The sequence below is a fragment of the Saccopteryx leptura genome, chromosome 10, assembly GCF_036850995.1.
Source record: "Saccopteryx leptura isolate mSacLep1 chromosome 10, mSacLep1_pri_phased_curated, whole genome shotgun sequence".
In the NCBI taxonomy this organism is placed as follows: Eukaryota; Metazoa; Chordata; class Mammalia; order Chiroptera; family Emballonuridae; genus Saccopteryx; species Saccopteryx leptura.
In genome coordinates, this window is record NC_089512.1 from 43547700 (window position 1) to 43565941 (window position 18242).

An 18242-nucleotide genomic window follows, 5' to 3' on the forward strand; every position below is an offset into this window, starting at 1 on the left:
TTCTGTTCAGCAATAACTAGTCAAGTTGAAGATGTCAGTACACTTTGACCCTGCAGTCCCCACTTCTTGATAAACTGTAGCACATGAGCACTGGCAGACATATATAAGAACTACCAGGCCCTGGCCAGGTAGCTCAGTTGTTTAGAGTGTCTTCCTGATACACCAAGGTCATGGGTTGATTCCCCTGTCAGGACACATACAGGCAATAACTAATAAATGCATAAATAAATGGACAAAAAAATCAATGTTTCTCTCTCCCTTCCTATGTAAAATATTCAATCAATAAATATATTTTAAAAATCCATAGTAGGACTACCCAATATCCCTCAACAGGAACATGAATAAATAAACCGTGGTGTATTCATGCAATGGAATAGTGCAACACAGTAAAAATGAATGGAGTTTGTCTGTATATCAACCAGGAACTTTTCACAAACATCAGATTGAATGAAAAAACAAGCAAGGGTCTTTCTGCAACAGAACGATACCATTTGGCCTGACCTATGGTGGTGCAGTGGATAAAGTGTCAACCTGGAACGCGAGGTCGCCAATTCAAAACCCCGGGCTTACCTGGTCAATGAACACATATGGGAGTTGATGCTTCCTGCTCCTCCCCCCCTTCTCTCTCTGTCTCTCTCTCCTCTCTCTAAAATGAATAAATAAAATCTAAAAAACTAAGATATCATTTATTTAAGCTATGAAACACAAAACAATACTAAATATTACCTAGAAATGTATATACATGTAGTACAAGTATAAAAACAGCTATGGGAATAGTTAGCACCAGATTTATTATGGTGATCACCTCAGGCAAAAGAGAGACAGAGAGACATCAAGTAAGGGTGCAACACTCTGGCTGCGTAACTCAGTTGGTTAGAGCAGTGGTCCCTAACCCCCAGGCCGTGGAACGGTACTAGTCCGTGGGCCATTTGGTACCGGTCCGCAGAGAAAGAATAAATAACTTACATTATTTCCGTTTTATTTATGTTTAAGTCTGAACGATGTTTTATTTTTAAAAAATGACCAGATTCCCTGTTACATCCGTCTAAGACTCACTCTTGATGCTTGTCTCAGTCACGTGATACATTTATCCGTCCCACCCTAAAGGCTGGTTCGTGAAAATATTTTCTGACATTAAACCGGTCCGTGGCCCAAAAAACGGCTGGGATCACTGGGTTAGAGCACTGTTCCAACACACCACGGTTGAGGGTTTAATCCCATCAAGGCACATGCAAGAAACAACTACTAGCCTGACGTGCTGTGGCACAGTGGAGAGAGCGTTGACCTGGAATGCTGAGGTTGCTGGTTCAAAACCCTGAGCTAGCCGGGTCACGGCACATACGAGAAGCAACTATGAATGATGCTTCCTGCTTCTCCCCCCCACACACATTCACACTCTCTCTCTCTCTCTCTCTCCTCTCTTTAAAATCAATAAATTAAAAAAAATATTTTTAAAAAAACAACTAATGAATGCATAAATAAGTAAACAAAAAAATCAATGTTTTTCTCTAATGAATGAATGGGCGAAGCAACAGATTGATGTTTCTCTCTCCCTCCCTCTCTCTCTAAATCAATGAAAAATAAAACAAATTAAGCCTGACCAGGTGGTGGCGCAGTGGATAGAGCGTCGGACTGGGATGCGGAAGGACCCAGGTTCGAGACCCCAAGGTTGCCAGCTTGAGTGTGGGCTCATCTGGTCTGAGCAAAAAAAAAAGCTCACCAGCTTGGACCCAAGGTTGCTCCCTAGAGCAAGGGGTTACTCGGTCTGCTGAAGGCCCGCGGTCAAGGCACATATGAGAAAGCAATCAATGAACAACTAAGGTGTCGCAACGAAAAACTGATGATTGATGCTCCTCATCTCTCTCCGTTCCTGTCTGTCTGTCTGTCTGTCTGTCTCTCTCTCTCCTCTCCCTGTAAAAAAAAAAAAAGAAAAGAAAAGAAAAAAAGAAAAGGAAGGGGGCCCTGGCCGGTTGGCTCAGTGGTAGAGCATCGGCCCGGCATGTGGAAGTCTTGGGCTCAATTCCCGGCCAGGGCACACAGGAGAAGCGCCCATCTGCTTCTCCACCCCTCTCCCTCTCCTTCCTCTCTGTCTCTCTCTTCCCCTCCCACAGCCAAGGCTCCATTGGAGCAAAGTTGGCTTGGGTGCTGAGAATGGCTCCATGGTCTGCCTCAGGCACTAGAATGGCTCCAGCCTCAAGGGCGCAAAGGCCTAGATGAGCAGAACATTGCCCCCTAGTGCGCATGCCAGGTGGATCCTGGTAGGGTGCATGCGGGAGTTTGTCTGCCTCCCTGCTTCTAACTTTGGAAAAATACAAAAAAAAAAAAGAGTGCAGAGGGATCCTCAATTATATCTGTAAGATTTATTTCTTAAAAATAAATCTATGTGCTAGTAAGGCTGTGGAGAAACACACAGTGAGGAAAAGGTATTAGGGAGCCTTCTGAGGTGACAGCAATGTTGTTTCATATATGGATCAGGGTGGTGGTTACATGGTGTATTATATGTAAAAATACATCAGGCTGCACACTTGAGATTCATATGGTTTACCATATATAAATTACACTTTTAGTGGGAGTGTAATTTCAATCTGTAAGGAGGGTAATTTGGTGACATGTACCAAAGTTTCAAATACACATATCCTTTGACCCAACTCTACACTTTTAGAAATTTTTGTGCCTGACCTGTGGTGGCGCAGTGGATAAACTGTCGACCTGGAAATGCTGAGGTCGCCGGTTCGAAACCCTGGGCTTGCCTAGTCAAGGCACATATGGGAGTTGATGCTTCCAGCTCCTCCCCACATTCTCTCTCTGTCACTCTCTCCTCTCTCTCTCCCTGTTTCTTTCTCTCCCTTTCTCTCTCCTCTCTAAAATGAATAAAATTTAAAAAAAAATTTTTTTAAAGAAATTTTTGTACAGGTATATGCACACACCTACAAAATTAAGTATAAGCAAGATCATACATTACAGTATTGTTTATAAAAGCTAAGGATTGTTTGTAAACAACCTAACACCATACAGCTATAAAAAGAGAATGCACAGATATAAAAAGATGTCTAAGATGCATAATACTGTGCATTAGATGCTCCGTGTGCAAAAGTGAGGAAGGGCAGTGCAACGTATATAGCAGGTTTTTATATGCATGAACTATGTCCAGTGGGGTATACATGAAAGCAGAAAGCAGGGTCACTGCCTGTGAGGATGACTTGGGGCCAGAAGTGGTGGTGGGGGGGACATTTTGCTATAAGCCTTCTACATTTTATCATTTTGGTATATGTGACTATATTGCCTATTTAAAGAATGAAAAAATTTTAAAACTCTGAAGCTCAGCAAGGTTCCATCATTTCTCAGGCTGATATCAATAAGTATTGGAACAGATGTCTGTTTCATCACTCCACCACAGTCCCTACAGCAGATGGGGGGTAGGGGTGCACCAATGATCGTACAAGGCACCAGGATTTCCAGTCCATCTGCACTACCTCTGTGGCCTAAAGTAAACCTATATGTCTGGACCTGAGTTCTCAGCACCCACATGAGGGAGTCCCTTCCTATTCAGACATGCTATGAGCCCCCATCCTCAGGAGTCTTGCCTTGTAGCAAAAGACTAGGGCCAAAAAGTACCTGGAACAGAGCACACCGGAATCCTGGACTGTTCCCACCCAAAGCCTCCTGACCACTATTTCCCCAACAAAAGCCTGCTTGTACCACCATAGCAGCCTGTCAGCAATTACCCCCAATTACAAACCCCAAGCCGACAAGGCCTCCATTAGTCTAAAAAGGGGCCTGAGGAGGGGCCAGCTACACAGAATATAGTGCCCACATATCACCTCCACCCACAGAGCAGCATAATCCTTTCAGATAAGCCCAGAGGCTTGGATACTTGGTAACAACAGCCTTAGTACATCCTGAGCAGAAAACTATTGACTAGTGGTCCTTCTCTGCAAGGCCTGGTCAGGTCCTCTGTCCCAAAGCATATTCCTCTAGTCTTCATACTCTCTGCCTGCTCAGACTGCACACATCCCCAACACTTATCCTTTCTCAGGCAAGATACACCATCTCCAGGCTATCATCTCTTTCTAGGAATCAATGAGTATGTCTGGATGAGCCCTGAAGATGGAGGGATGTCCCCAGCTGCCTCTAAAGCATCACGGTTATGGGCTTGGCTCTGTTTGTTGAGAGGACGACCAAATGCCCATCTCCTCCCAGGAAAAGACGGACTCTGAATTCTTCTCTGCAACATCCAAAAACAGATTGGTCCAATCTTCTGCAAGTTCCCTGAGAAGAACACCGTGAGGTTGCTGAGCCTAGCACTCAGCAAGCTTTCGAGGTTTTCACTGAATTGGCCCCCATGCCCTTCTTCTTCCCAGTGAGTGCACGTGGCTGAGACTGTATGCATGTGTGAGTACACAAATCTCAAGCCGGGTGTGACAGTGCATGTTGGGAGAACCAGAGATTATAGGAAATGGGTCTCATAAATAGCCACTAAATTTGGTCAGATGGAAGGAAGGATTTCCTGATCTTGCAAGGACAAACAGAGTTGAAACTCAAGGCTCCAAAGTCAAACTGCCACTTATTAGCTGGGGGCCTTCAGCAAGTTGCTTAATTTCTCTGAGCCTCAGTTTCTTCATCTATAAAATAAAATAGTGCCAACCCCTTAGGTCTGTCAGAAAAATGAAATGAGAGAATGCATATATAGTCCCTGGCTCAAAATAAGTGCTTAATAAAGGGTGGCTATTTTGTTCCTTTATAACGGTGATAATAACAACAGCTAGTAGTGCACAGTGATCTTTAGAGAATACTATCGATATCTATAAGGAAAAGGCGCTTTACAGCATGTGTGTCTGTCTGTCTGTCTAGCACTGTAGTTTGTTCTTCCACTTTGGGAAACTATTTGGCAGTATCTACTAAAACCAAACGTACGCCTTCTCTCCTCCGTACTCACTCAAGAGTAAAGAAATGCCCTTTACAAAAAGACATGTATAAAATGTTGACAGCAGCTTTATTTATGATATCGCAAAACTGAAAATAACACAAATGTCCATCAGATGATATAGGTGAAGGAATAAGCATATTGTGGAACATTACACAGCAATAAAGAGAAATGAATGTCTGACACATGTAACAAGATGGACGAATATCAAAACACGTTCTGCAGAAGAAACCAGACACATAAGAGTACGTGCTATATGCCCCATTTACATGATGCTCAAAGCAGGCGGGAAAGCTTAATCTTTGGTGATAGAAATCAGAATACATATTACCTTTGAGAATAGGTATGAATGAGGAAAAGATATAAGGAACTTTCTGAGGTGACAGCAATGTTAATGTTTCATATATGGATCAGGGTGGTGGTTACATGGTATATTATATGTAAAAATACACTTGAGATGTATATGGTTTACCATATATAAATTACACAGCATACATACACATACATCATTTTGGTACTAGGTATGAGGGAAATCTTCAGAAAACCAGAAACATAAAATATGAAAGTCAGCCCTTCTCCCTCCCTTCCTCTAGACTTCATCAAAGCTAGGGTTCTAAAACTGCCCTCCTGTAGCCCTGGCTGATTGGCTCGGTGGTAGAGCATCCGCACGGTGTGTGGAAGCCCCGGGTTTGATGCAGTGCACACAGGAGATGCACCCATCTGCTTCTCCACCCTTCCCCCTCTACTTTCTCTCTATCTCTCTCTTCCTCTCCTGCAGCCAAGGCTCCATTGGAGCAAAGTTGGCCTGAGGAGCTGAGGATGGCTCCATCGCCTCCACCTCAGGCACCAGAATGACTCTGGTTGCAGCGGAACAATGCACCAGACAGGCAGAGAGCATCGCCCCCTAACAGGCTTGCTGGATGGATCCCAGTTGGGCGCATGCGGGAGTCTGTCTCTCTGCCTCCCTGCTTCTAACTTCAGGAAAAAAATAAAATAAAATAAATAAATAAATAAATAAATAAATAAATCTGCCCTCCCACATGGAGGCTCTTTAGATGGTGCCCATTTATGGAGAGAAACTTGAAGTGGAACTGAGAACCAAGAGCAAAGGCTAAGGCATCCCCTCATGGATACCAGCTTAGGGGTCCAAGCATGAGGTCTCACACTTTGCAAGCCAGCTGGAGAGGCTTCTTTAGTTTTAAGAAAGTTTGGTTTGAACGTTACAGACAGGCCCTCTCCATGATCAGGGAATCAAGAAGGTGTTCTGTGTCCCTGCCTAAGGTTCAGTGGCACAGCTATATAGCCATAATAAAAAGAAAGCCCTAAATGGCGGAGGGCTCTCAGATCCTGAGCTCACCCTCCATGGTCTAGTCACCGTGTTCTACCTGCAGTCCCTTTCTTGGAAATTCCAGCTTCGTTACAAGGAAAGTGGCATCTCTCAATTCTCTCTGTGGAGCAGAGCCATTTTCCCATTCCAGTAGAATGCACTGAGCCCACAGGTGGGAAGACCATACTGGTGGGAAGGACAGAGTCTCTGCTCATCAAGGCTTACAGTCTGGGTGTGGGGAAGGCAACAAGCCAACTTTAAACAACATATCGTATTCTCAAGCATGCTGGGGCCTAGTGGCAGGATATTCACTATTGAGAAATGAACAAAATAGTGAGCCATGGGAGTCAAAGGAAGCTGGCCAGTAGCTCCTGCCACCCTAGAACCCTTTCTATGGGAGTATCCCAGAGGTCTTCAGAGAAGGGAGGGCCAGAAACCAGCCCACTTTGTCTTTTCTCTCGAAGTTAGGCTCAACCAGGAGAAAGGCCCATAACTGCTCTACGGTATGCTTTGCACAGGGTAGGGAACACACTCCTTAGGACAAAGAGGTGCTGGTGGACCTGAGTCCCAACATCAGTGAGGTAAAAAGGAGCCCAGAGCTCTGGCCTGCCGCCTCCCAGCCCAGCCACCACAGGGTCAGGGGTGTGGGATTCAAAAAGATACTTAACAACTGGAAACAGCTGTCATCTGTGAGTTCTTCCCCAGAATGGGCAGTGGCATTGCCTGACTGCCTCTCTCTCTTTCTCTCTCTCTCTCAAGCACATATTTGGGTAAATTACTCCGTTAATCCCATACAGGCAGGATAATTCGGGCTGGCCAGGGGCTGTGTGGGTGTGTGCACAGAACTGTGCAACCGTCTCAGGCTGTCAGTGCAGCAGTGAGCTCAGCTACAAAACAGACACGAAGCCTGTGTGAGTGGCCTGTGTGTGTGTGTTCAAGTACATCAGGGGTATGCTCTATCTGTACCCAAGCTTCTCAAAAGAACTCTGGGCAGTAACCCCACTATGAGAACATCCAGGTGGCCACCCAGTCACCCTAACCACAGACCAAGGACATCAGAGAATCAACAGGTTCTGGGACTCAGACTTGCAGACATGGAGGCAAGAGGTCACTCTATGTCATGAGATAGCTGGGTGGCAAGTGTGTGAAGAGGCTTAGAGTCTGGGAATCAGACTGACATATTTTACACGAAGATGTGCAGGATCTGAACTAGTACATGTAACAGGTATGAGAGAAGTGGGGGGAAAGAGGGGAGGGGACCCTGGATTGACAGAGATGTGGGTTGAGGACTGTGGCCTGAGCAGAGGGACCTGGGGTCCCTGCAGATGGGGTGGTGCTGACAGCTGAGGTGTGGAGTTATGTGAGGATGCACTAAGAAACACTTCCAGCTTCCCTTTTCCCGCGTGCGCGCCGCAGAGACCGTACCCACAGGAGAGGCCTGCAGTGGGATCGGTGCCTCACCTCCCAGGATGGTTCGCAGCGCCGCCGGGGAAGGGGCCGCGGGACGTGGTGCCGGCAGCGGGCGGCGGCGGCGGCGGCGCGGGAGCAGTGGAGCCGCGCCGGCCGGGTCAGCACTTCCAGCCTCGGGTCCGCGCGCCGCTCCCGCGGCTGTTGCAGGATTCCCCGCCGCAAAGAGAGAAGCGTCCCCTCCGTCCGAGCCGAGTGCCTTGCTCGCGCCCACTGTCGAGGAGTCGGAGGCGCGGGGCCTCGGAGGTGCCGGAGAGAAGGCCGCGCTCCGTCGGCGGGTCTCTGGCCCGGCGTCCGCAGGCGGCGCTCCCGCGAAAAGACCGAGTGAGGCGCCGGCGGCTCCTGAGCTGCAGCTGCGGCCCCGGAAAACCCGACCGTAGCGTCTAGAAGCTCCGCCCGGCCCGCGGGGGTGGGCACCGCCCGAGGGCACCGAGCCGGGGCCCTGCGTGGCCGAGGCGCTGCGGAGACCCGAGCCGCACACCGGCCTCGGCAGGATCTGCCCCGCCGGACGAAATCCTGCCTCTCCGGGAAGTGCAGAAGTGCAGCCCTCCCTGGCTTGCCCCAGAGAGTTGAGATGTAAATGAAAACACGCTCCACAACTTCCTGGAGAGACCAATACCTGAGCAGAGCAGGACTCCTCTTTTTTTCACTCAGAAAATCCTTCCGAGGCACTCCTTCCTTTGCCTCCACCCCTACACACTCAGTGCTTAAGAGCCTGAAAAGGGAGCCCAGTTTGGAATTCGGGAAGTGATGACACACACAACAATGCTGTTACACCTGGCTGCTGCTGGCCCGAAGCGGAAATGCCTGCAAGGGGGAGAGAAGGACAGAGCGCCAGCCTGGGTGGTCAGAGGAAAAAAAAAGGAGAGGAAATAGCAGCACCCCAGGGTGGGGCCAGCCCCAGCTGTTTTTCCCCTGCCCAAGCCCGAGGGGCCAACGGGCACTGCAGTCAATCTGCACAACCCAAACCAGACTTCCATCCATAGACTGGGTACCCACTGAGGAAGGATAAAGAAAAACACTTATGCTCAGGAAGCAAGCGCAGAGGATGTGAAGCGCTACTTCGTCTTGGTGTATATTGTAGCAGTGGGAGAAAACCAAGCTATACTATACTGAAATATTTTCAGTGGTGGGTGGAAGAAAGTATTTACTGAGATGAGTTTAGCAGAGCCCTGTACCCTCTTACTGTGGTGGTCAGAACAGGCTTTTATGCTGACCACTCTGGAGTCATTCATCTTCAGGATGTTGAATTCAAAGAGCCTCATCACCCTGTCCTCCTTTCCCTTAACCTCAGAATGCAGATGAGAGGCCCAAGTAGGAAGCAGCAGTATATGCAAGTGGGCTGTGACTTCCTCAGATACCCAGCAGCCTGGGAGGAGGAGGTGGTGACAGGCCTTGGGCCAACCACTCCCGACATGCCAATCATTAACACACACCTGCAGGGAATCCCTGGCCTCTCAACCCCATGGAGTTTGGGGCGTGAGGACTGAAAACATGGGCCATCTCTTTCACACTTATGAGTACAGAATTTTTGTTAAGGCTGTTAACTATTAAAAGGCACACCTGACTTTGTCTTTCTTTTCTTTTCTTTTTTTTTTGCCAGCGCAGACTTCCCCTGAAATCTGTACATGCAGATGTAATTGGGTCCCTGCTCAGACTCCTGCTGAAGGTAGGTGAGAACTCACCCCTCAACCCTGGCGAAAGATCAGAACAAATGTCTTATCAGGAGAGAGATTTGAACAAGTGCCTCTCTCACAGCTTATTTTTCTTCCTACTCTGTGAGGGTATAGGTGCACTGGTAGCAGTAAAGGCTGGAAAATTTTAAAAAGAAAAGCAAGCACGGAAATGGGAAAAGTAAAGAAAGAATGAAGAAAGGAGAGGGGGGAGAGAGAGAAAAAGGCAGTATCTTTGAGCCACATTTACTCTGATACATGATACAAATATCACTACATATCTATAAGTATAAATGTTTAATTTTATCTCATAAATTTCACACCTTGCACATGTGCATACCTGTGTTTTCGCACAAGCACACGTGCGCCTGTATAGCTGGGATCTCACGTGTTTCAAGAACAGCCCCTCCTCCTACTAGATGTGATACCAAGCCCTTATACAGTCCCCCAAAGCCCCACAGCAGCAACCTTCGCGCCTGTGTCGCGGAGCAGGAGCAGAATGTGGTTTACTTGGTATTAACATACATCCAACCAGTAGGATTACCACACGCATTCTGAAGGGGGGTCTGGTGCCTACGTCCAGGGCGGCTCAAGGAAGGGCGGAGGGGCTTCAGGCGGAGCCCCTGGGCGCCTCTTCCCAGCGATCCTCTCCCTAGCCCCAGCCCGGCCCAATCACACTGAGAGAGCGGGGAACAGGCCAAGCCGAGGTTTCTTCCTTCAGTGACTCGCGTTTCTGGGCTGATTTTCCCAAAGCCACCGCGCAGCTCTCTCCACCCCACCCCTGTCCGGCCCCCTAGCCGTCCCGCCCCTCCCCCAGCCCTGAGCTAGAAGTTTAGTCCCAAGACAGCAGCAAAGAATAGAGCAAAGGAGTCATTTTCTTTCACCTGAAAGCTGCGAAGAGGCTCAGCGCGCCTCTCCTTGCTAGGGCCCGAGCTCCTAGGACACGGGGTGTAGTGCGGACGGACCCCGCAGAGCGAGCACCGGCAGATTTCCAGAACTTGTGAGAGCGTGAGCCCGGCTGTCCCCTAGCTCGCTGGGAGGGGGGCAGGCCAGTCCGGGCTGTGCGGGGCGTTGACAAAAAAGTGACTTGGAGATGAACTCGCCCGTGCGCAACTGGCCGCCCAGCTATAGGGGCGAAGACGCCTGACGCAAGCGGAACTCGGCTGAGTCCATACGAATCAGAACAGAGCGAGGCTCCTGGCGCACCAGGGACTCGGGGCGGCAGCTCCGCCAGAGACGCGGGTCGTGCCTCGGGGAAACCGGGGGGTGGGTGGGGGAGGGGAAGAGTGCAGTGAAGAAAACCCACCGAGGCGGGGACTGGACTGGCGGGGAGGGGCGGCGGGACCGGAGCCCCTCTCTGTTGGGCGAACTCCCCATGGCCAGAGGCTGAGCTCTACTCCCGCCGGCTGTTCCCCAAGGGAGGGAAAGCAGAGTGGAGAGAAGCAAGAGGCCGCCAGCCAGCGAGCGCCGCCGCGTCGGTCAACTCCAAAAGTTTGAGATTCGGCCGCGAGCGGATTTGTGCGCCGGGACTCTTCGCCGCGCCAGCAGGAAAGAGCAAGGGCTGCCTGCCCGCGGCGCGCGGCTTTGTCATGATGGCCAGCTACCCCGAGCCCGAGGACGCCGCGGGGGCCCTGCTGGCCCCGGAGACCGGCCGCGCAGCCAAAGAGCCCGAGGCGCCGCCGCCGCCGCAGAGCCCGAGCAAGGGCGGCGGCGGCGGGACGGCCCCGGAGAAGCCCGACCCGGCGCAGAAGCCCCCGTACTCGTACGTGGCGCTCATCGCCATGGCGATCCGCGAGAGCGCCGAGAAGAGGCTCACGCTCTCCGGCATCTACCAGTACATTATCGCCAAGTTTCCGTTCTATGAGAAGAACAAGAAGGGCTGGCAGAATAGCATCCGCCACAACCTCAGCCTCAACGAGTGCTTCATCAAGGTGCCGCGCGAGGGAGGCGGCGAGCGCAAGGGCAACTACTGGACGCTGGACCCGGCCTGCGAGGACATGTTCGAGAAAGGCAACTACCGGCGCCGGCGCCGTATGAAGCGGCCCTTCCGGCCGCCGGCCGCGCACTTTCAGCCCGGCAAGGGGCTCTTCGGTGCCGGAGGCCCTGCGGGTGGCTGCGGCGTGGCGGGCGCGGGGGCCGACGGCTACGGCTACCTGGCGCCCCCCAAATACCTGCAGTCTGGCTTCCTCAACAACTCGTGGCCGCTGCCGCAGCCGCCCTCACCCATGCCCTACGCCTCGTGCCAGATGGCGGCGGCGGCAGCGGCGGCGGCGGCGGCGGCGGCGGCGGCCGCCGGCCCGGGCAGTCCGGGCGCGGCCGCGGTGGTCAAGGGGCTGGCGGGCCCGGCCGCCTCGTACGGGCCGTACTCACGCGTGCAGAGCATGGCGCTGCCTCCCGGCGTAGTGAACTCGTACAACGGCCTGGGGGGCCCGCCGGCCGCGCCCCCGCCGCCGCATCCCCACTCACACCCGCACGCACACCATCTACACGCGGCCGCCGCACCCCCGCCAGCCCCGCCGCATCACGGGGCCGCCGCACCTCCCCCGGGCCAGCTCAGCCCTGCCAGCCCGGCTACCGCCGCGCCCCCGGCGCCCGCGCCCACCAACGCGCCCGGCCTGCAGTTCGCCTGCGCCCGGCAGCCCGAGCTCGCCATGATGCATTGCTCTTACTGGGACCACGACAGCAAGACCGGCGCGTTGCACTCGCGCCTCGATCTCTGAGAGTCCAGGACGCACGCCGGACGCGTGGATGCAGGGACGCGCGACGCCGGCCTTGGCCGCAGCCACCGCCGCCCGCCGGACCCCGCGCTCGCTGGGGCCGCCTCCTGAGCCACCCCTGCGGCCCCTCTGCGCCTCCTGGCTCCTCTCGCTCCTCTTTGTCTCCTCTGCTTCTCCTGTGCTCGCCTCCTCGCCCTCTATGCCCTCTCTCTCCTCCCGCCTGCAGGCCGCCTCTGCGTGCTCTCTGCAGGCCTCGTCTCCTCCCGGCGCCCCCCGTACCCGCTGGACACCCCACGCCGAAAGTCACGGCGGAGAGGAAGTGCCTGGGCCGAGGCGCAGCCGGGCGGCAGCGGCGCAGACCGCTCGGCAGTCTCTCAGGTCGGTGCGCCCGCGCTCGGCTTTGCCCGCCCGGCTGCCGCGGTCCTTGCCTAGAAGCGTGCGTGGGTCTGGGCAGACAACGAGCCGCGCGCCGCCGGAAAGAGGGACGAACGTATGTTTGCTACGTACCCTTTGGAAGCTGTTCAGAAGTCGCTCGCCAGGGCACACGGGGAGGAACGGGGGTTGGGCCCAGGCAGGGAGCTGGGCTGCCACCCTGGGCGGCCTGCGCCCGGTTCTACAGTACATCCCGGCTCGGAGAAAAGCTGCGTTTCCTTCGCTCTCCATCCCAGCGCCTCGGGCCCTTGCAGGCCCGAACGGCTGGCTAGGTTTTGCTAAAAAGATGAGAAGGGCTATTTTAGATCTATTTTTAAATATTTGTTAAGGAAATATCTCGCCGGGAAAACCGGCGAAGTATTGTGGCCTTGGAGTTCGCTAAAGCAAAACATGAAAATCTTTTCCAGGAGATTTGAAGTAGAATTCCTACCGGGCCTTCCAAAAGCTGTGTTCAGAGAGGTAGGAGATTATGCTCAGTAAAAGATGGTTTCCTCTACAAATTGGGAGGTTTCCCCCCTCTACCTGTTAAAAAACAATCAAAAACAAATTTCCCCCGATCTTCCGAGGCAAGCCCCGAGTGGCCGGAGATCGCAGCCTGCCTGGTGGACGCTTGTGCAAGGACAGCTCGTCCTCTCCCTGATTTTTGTTTTTCAAACGTCTTGCTTCTCGCTCCTTGGGCAGCAGCCCGGACCAAACGGGCTGCGGCTCGGAATCGGCCTGCCTGAAGTCCCTAAGCCCGGTTCTGTAGTGTGTCGTTTGGAGGACCAAATTTTCTAGAGAGAACTAGAGCACTTTTGTTGTTTTGTCGTTGTTGTTTTGTCAATACCAGAATAAATTTCTTGTTCTTTCTTTTAACACGGACTTATATTATTTCTGTCATGACTAAGTTTGTTTAGCAGCAAGTTTAAAAAGGGAGATTTTCAGCAAAATTTTGTCATTTTTCAGATAAAGTTGGGTGGAGGGCAGCCGGAGAGGGGGCATTGGTGGTCGCCGCTGCTGCTTTGTTTTCTCGGGGATTGTTTGTTTTCCGCGTCATCGCTGCTCCTTGCTGCTGTTTAACCTCATCAGAGACTTTATCTGCCGTGGTTCGTTCACAAGGTGCGACTGTAGGTAGGATTTGTTGCGGGTTTTGCACCCATACAAATTTGTATTTTATCTCTTACACATCCCGACTAAGTGTGTGGGCTGTTTTTTCCCCAATATTGTCCTCATAACTTTAATTTTTTTCTAATCAAATATAACAGCTAGAAAAGTTTATTTCAGATAGATAAAAATCCTGTTTGCGAAAATGCTCTGTAAGCTGAAAATCTCTGTACAAATGTAACAAGTGGCTTATTATTTTTAATAATCATAATTCATTTACCTTGACATGTGTAGGAGATTTGGGAGTATCAGAAAGGGGTGAATATACTGCGTGACTTTGCAAGTCTAATCTTTTTTTTTTTCCTTTCTTTTCCTTTACTGAGACTCCAAATAACGAATTAAAAGTGGTGCTTCTGCTCAGGAACCTTGTGTTTGAGCCGTTGCAGTCTGGGTCCCAGAGGCAGGATTAGGGGTGGTCTGCCTTCAGTTCTCCCCTCCGATGACAGGTATCAGCCTGCTGTCACTGGGACTCAGGTGCAACTTGGGCTGGACCCCACACCTAGCCAAGTGTCCCTCACTGCCCCCCACTCTGAATCTAACCGTGTCCACAGGTCCAGGCAAATGCCGCTGTAGGAAAACGGCCCTGTAACTCCAACTTCAGCCTGGTAGTCACACCATGGAAATGTCAGGGTGGGATCCTTGTTATGAATAGTTGGGCCCAAGGGGAAGTGGCTCTGGCTCAAGCTGGCCTCCACCTCCCTTGGGCATCCCTGGGGAGGCTTGAAGGTAGAGGATAAAGCCATGGAGGTTGTGAGGAGCATCACCCCAAGATGGGACTGGAGCCTGCCTTGGCTAGAGAAGCTAGAAAGAACAGGCTGGAGAGAGTTTCTCAGCTGGGGTGGGAAGCCCAAGAGGCTAGTCAGGCCTAGTGTCTAGGTGCTTCTGGTGACCTGCTGTGCCTTTGTTTGGATAACTAAGTGGAGTCGCAGAAAAGAAAGTGGACTGCTTCGAGCTTATCTGTTTGTGCTTTCTGTGTTGTGAACATGCATCCCATGGGCAGTTGGATAGTCTATTCCTGCTGCAAATATATCCATACAGTGTAAGTCATTTTCCTGGTGACAGGGTGGGCGGTGTACATGTCTGTCATTCACCTTGAGAGAGGGCATATATTTGGGGCATTGTAATAATTGTATGGCTAGTACTCAGAACATGCTTACTGAAACCACAGTGTGTGTTACATTCGTAAGTCATGGTCAATGTGTGCTGTTAGGTTCTGGGTATATAATCCTGGCTTGCCGAATGATAACAGAGAATACAAACAGCCTTTGCTTAAACTGGTTGAGGCTGAGCTGGCTCTCAGCACCTCCCAACTGGCACCCCAGGCAGATAAAGCATGAAAGGCAGACCCTTCAGTGAGTCAGGCACATGAACCTAGGCCAGCACTGGAGGACAGAGCCTCTCTCTGCCCCCAATAAAGGCGAGAGGCACCCTAGGCTGGGAGAGCGGCAGCCTCACCAAGTACAAAGGTTGAAAGGAATCTGTGTGGGATTCCTTGTCTATGCAGGGATTGTGGAGTGAGAGAAGGGAGTCAAATCATACCCCACGTCCCATGGAGGCCCACAGGAAGACATCTGTCTCTAATTCCAGCCCTAGGGGTTTCTCAAAACCCTCTAGTTTCCTCATTTCTCCCCAGTGCTAAAAGTTCAGGGCAATGGCTGACTTTCTTCGTCTCTCATTTCCTCTCTCTCCTCTACCTCTTTGCACTTTAGAATTTCTATTAGAGAAGATGACTTAAGGAATTCCCTAAGTGAGGGCAAAAGTTTTTAAGAGAGTTCCTTGATATGTAGCAATTATGCCTTAGCTTATAGAGTCTGGTCTAGATGGCCAGACCATGTGAGTATACATATATATGTTTGCCAAGCTATACTGTAAATATAACATGAATAGAAGGTGATACAACTGCCCTGCTGACTTCTGCAGGCCCTGGATAATGAGTTGCTATACATGGTATTGAGTGAGGAGTATGTTTGTGCTTGTATGCATATAAATATCCTCACACCACTGACAAGGTGAGCCCCCCCCCCACATTTACACACCAATTCTTTGTCACCCCTGACCCCTAAGACTGCCCGGCCAAAATATTTGGGTTGTATTGGGAGGGGGGGTTCCTGTTCTTAGGGAGACCCTGGAAAATCTTTGCCAGTGCCGTACATGTACCAAGGGACTGTGGGGATGTGGACTTAAGGGATGGCCACACTCTACTCCAGAGGGTGTCTTGGGCCTTCTTTCTCCTTACATAAGTAGAGCTCACTGCCCTGTATGTCCAGTTTGTGTATGATTGAAGTGTAGCATCTTTCACCTGAGATCAGGGGCCCCCATCCTTGCCTGAGCCTCCCACTAGTAGAGGCTGGAGCTCTGGGATGCAAGGAGACCCCTAGTGGTAGGAGGAAATCAGAGGAGGACCAGGGAGGGCTTCTTGCAGCCAGGGGAGCAGGAGAGAATGGGCCAGACTCAAGAAAGTAGGTCAGACCCCAAAAAATCTACCTATGAGTGAGCTCTTACCTTAATGGAGGCCTGGAGCACCAGCACCACTGGGCCAGGCTCAGGAGCCCTGTAGTGCCCCAAACTCTGGAGGTAATCTAGTGATGACCATACCTCTCATTCCTGCTGCCTCCACAGGGCAGCCACTGGTTCTTGGAGTAGCCTGAGGAACCTATAGGAAGGAATGGGACCAGGATTCCACACCTTCCCTGTGTGATAGGGACCAGAAGCATGAAGCAGTTGGGAACAACCTCATGTCCCCAGTTCTGCCTTAGGGGTAACAGAAACTAAGGATTCTTATCAACATTCTGCTTTCTGGGTCCAAGGAACCCCAATCTCTACATTTAAGGAAACTAGTGTCCTGAGAAGGCAAGGAGACAGCCAGAGGTCACTTAGCTATCTGTGGGGCAAACAGCCTCAGAAATTGTAAGGAAAAACCTGAAAGCGCTGAGCCCAGCTGCCCACTTGGGCCCTCTGAGTGGCACAGGCCCTATTGTCCAATGTTGAAGGTATTCAGTGAGTGGTGGGGGGAGCCAGCCAGAGAAGGAAGCACACAGGGCTGGGCCAAACTGTCCCATGAACTTCTGTGATGGCTGTTTGTTACACAGTCTCCAGCTCCTTAATAAGCTCTGACAGGCTTGTTCTGGGACTAGGTCACTACAGGGATGTGGCCTGTGCAGGATGGGGCATGGATAAGGGACTGTTCATCTCAAAAGAACTAGTGTAGATAGAGCTCAGCAACCTCCTTTAAAAACTGTGTGACCTTGGGCAAAGCACCCCTGCTGAATTTTAGTTTTCTCATCTATAAAATGGAATAAATTATAATGCCATGCAGGGTTATTACAATAATTACATGTTCTAATATCAAAGTGCCTGGCTTATAGTAGGTGGTTTTCCTTCCCCTATGGGAGGGAGGGTAAGGGAAAGGGAGGGAGGGAGCAAGTAGAAGGAGGGAGAGTGGGAGAAAGCGGAAGAAGGGAGGGAAGGAAGGAAAAAGGGATGGAGGGAGGGAGGGCCCTTTGATAGTAATCCTGCAGGGTCTGACATGTAAACCCAGCTGCCACGGTCACTCCTTTGTGGCCCAGGAGCCCAGAGCATCAATGACCTTCCAAGGTTGGGACCCAGACAATTGAATCCACCCTGCCCCAATCCCGTGACCTGGGAGTAAGGTGTATCCTGTTGCCATTGTGGTGAATATCCCAGAGGGGGCTCCTTCAACCTCCCTCTCGCCTTCTCCTAAGGCAGTCTTCACCGATATATATGGTTTTCTTTGAGAAAGGCCCGGCTGACCTGCGAAGTGACAGTGACCCAGGCGCTTGGGGCCAGGCACGGCTGCCACTCGAGGCTCCTGGGGCTGCCGCCTCCTGCCATCGGAAGCCTCCCTATGAAACGCGGCTGTTCGAACTCTCCCGCCCCCTTTTCAGAAAAGCTGTAAGTAGCCACCGGGTAGGTGTCCCAGATCAGCTTGAGGGAGAGGCTCCCCTCAGTCTTTGTGGAGAAACGGGAAGCGTGAGGGGCAAACGCAGGAAGCGGGTTGGGCCGAGGCGCAGGGGGCAGAGGCGCCGCCCGAGGGTGGGCGCCGGGCGGAGTGGGGCCAGCGGCGCAGAAGACCCGGCCCGAGCCGCCAGAACCGCCGCACGCAGGTCTGTTGGCCGCGCGAACAGTGCAAATCCTCAACCGCGGACGCGGAGCCTCCTGGAAGCTCTAAACACAATTCGGGGAGAATAAATGATCCTGTTGAGCACAGGGTGCTCCCCACAGCGGGGCAGGCAGAGGAAGCGCAGAAAGCCACGGCCGTCCCCATAGGTGCTGAGCGCACAGGGCAAAAGCCGCCGGAGTCCCCGCCACGCCAGGAAGCCGACTCGGACTGAGTTGAGAGCTCAGCCTGACCTTATTGTCCTTAGTAATAGTACTATTATATAAACCCGAATAAATCAAACCGTTTCCCCGGATTTTCCTCTCTATACAAAGGAAAATGACTTCTCTAGGCAGGCAAAGAAAAGGAGAGGGCGAGGTCCCAGGAAACCTTTATCTCCAGGGATGAAGAGGGAAGAAGGTGTGTTTTTTGCGTGTGCGTG

At 51.7% G+C, this 18242-nt stretch overlaps 1 protein-coding gene across 1 annotated transcript; it reads left to right on the forward strand.

Moving 5' to 3' along the window:
• Positions 1-10818: 10818 nt before the first annotated feature.
• On the forward strand, positions 10819-12111 carry FOXL2 (forkhead box L2). Its single transcript, XM_066352044.1, has one exon. The coding sequence runs from the start codon at positions 10981-10983 to the stop codon at positions 12109-12111; it is 1131 nt and encodes a 376-aa protein (XP_066208141.1). The 5' UTR covers positions 10819-10980.
• Positions 12112-18242: the final 6131 nt, after the last annotated feature.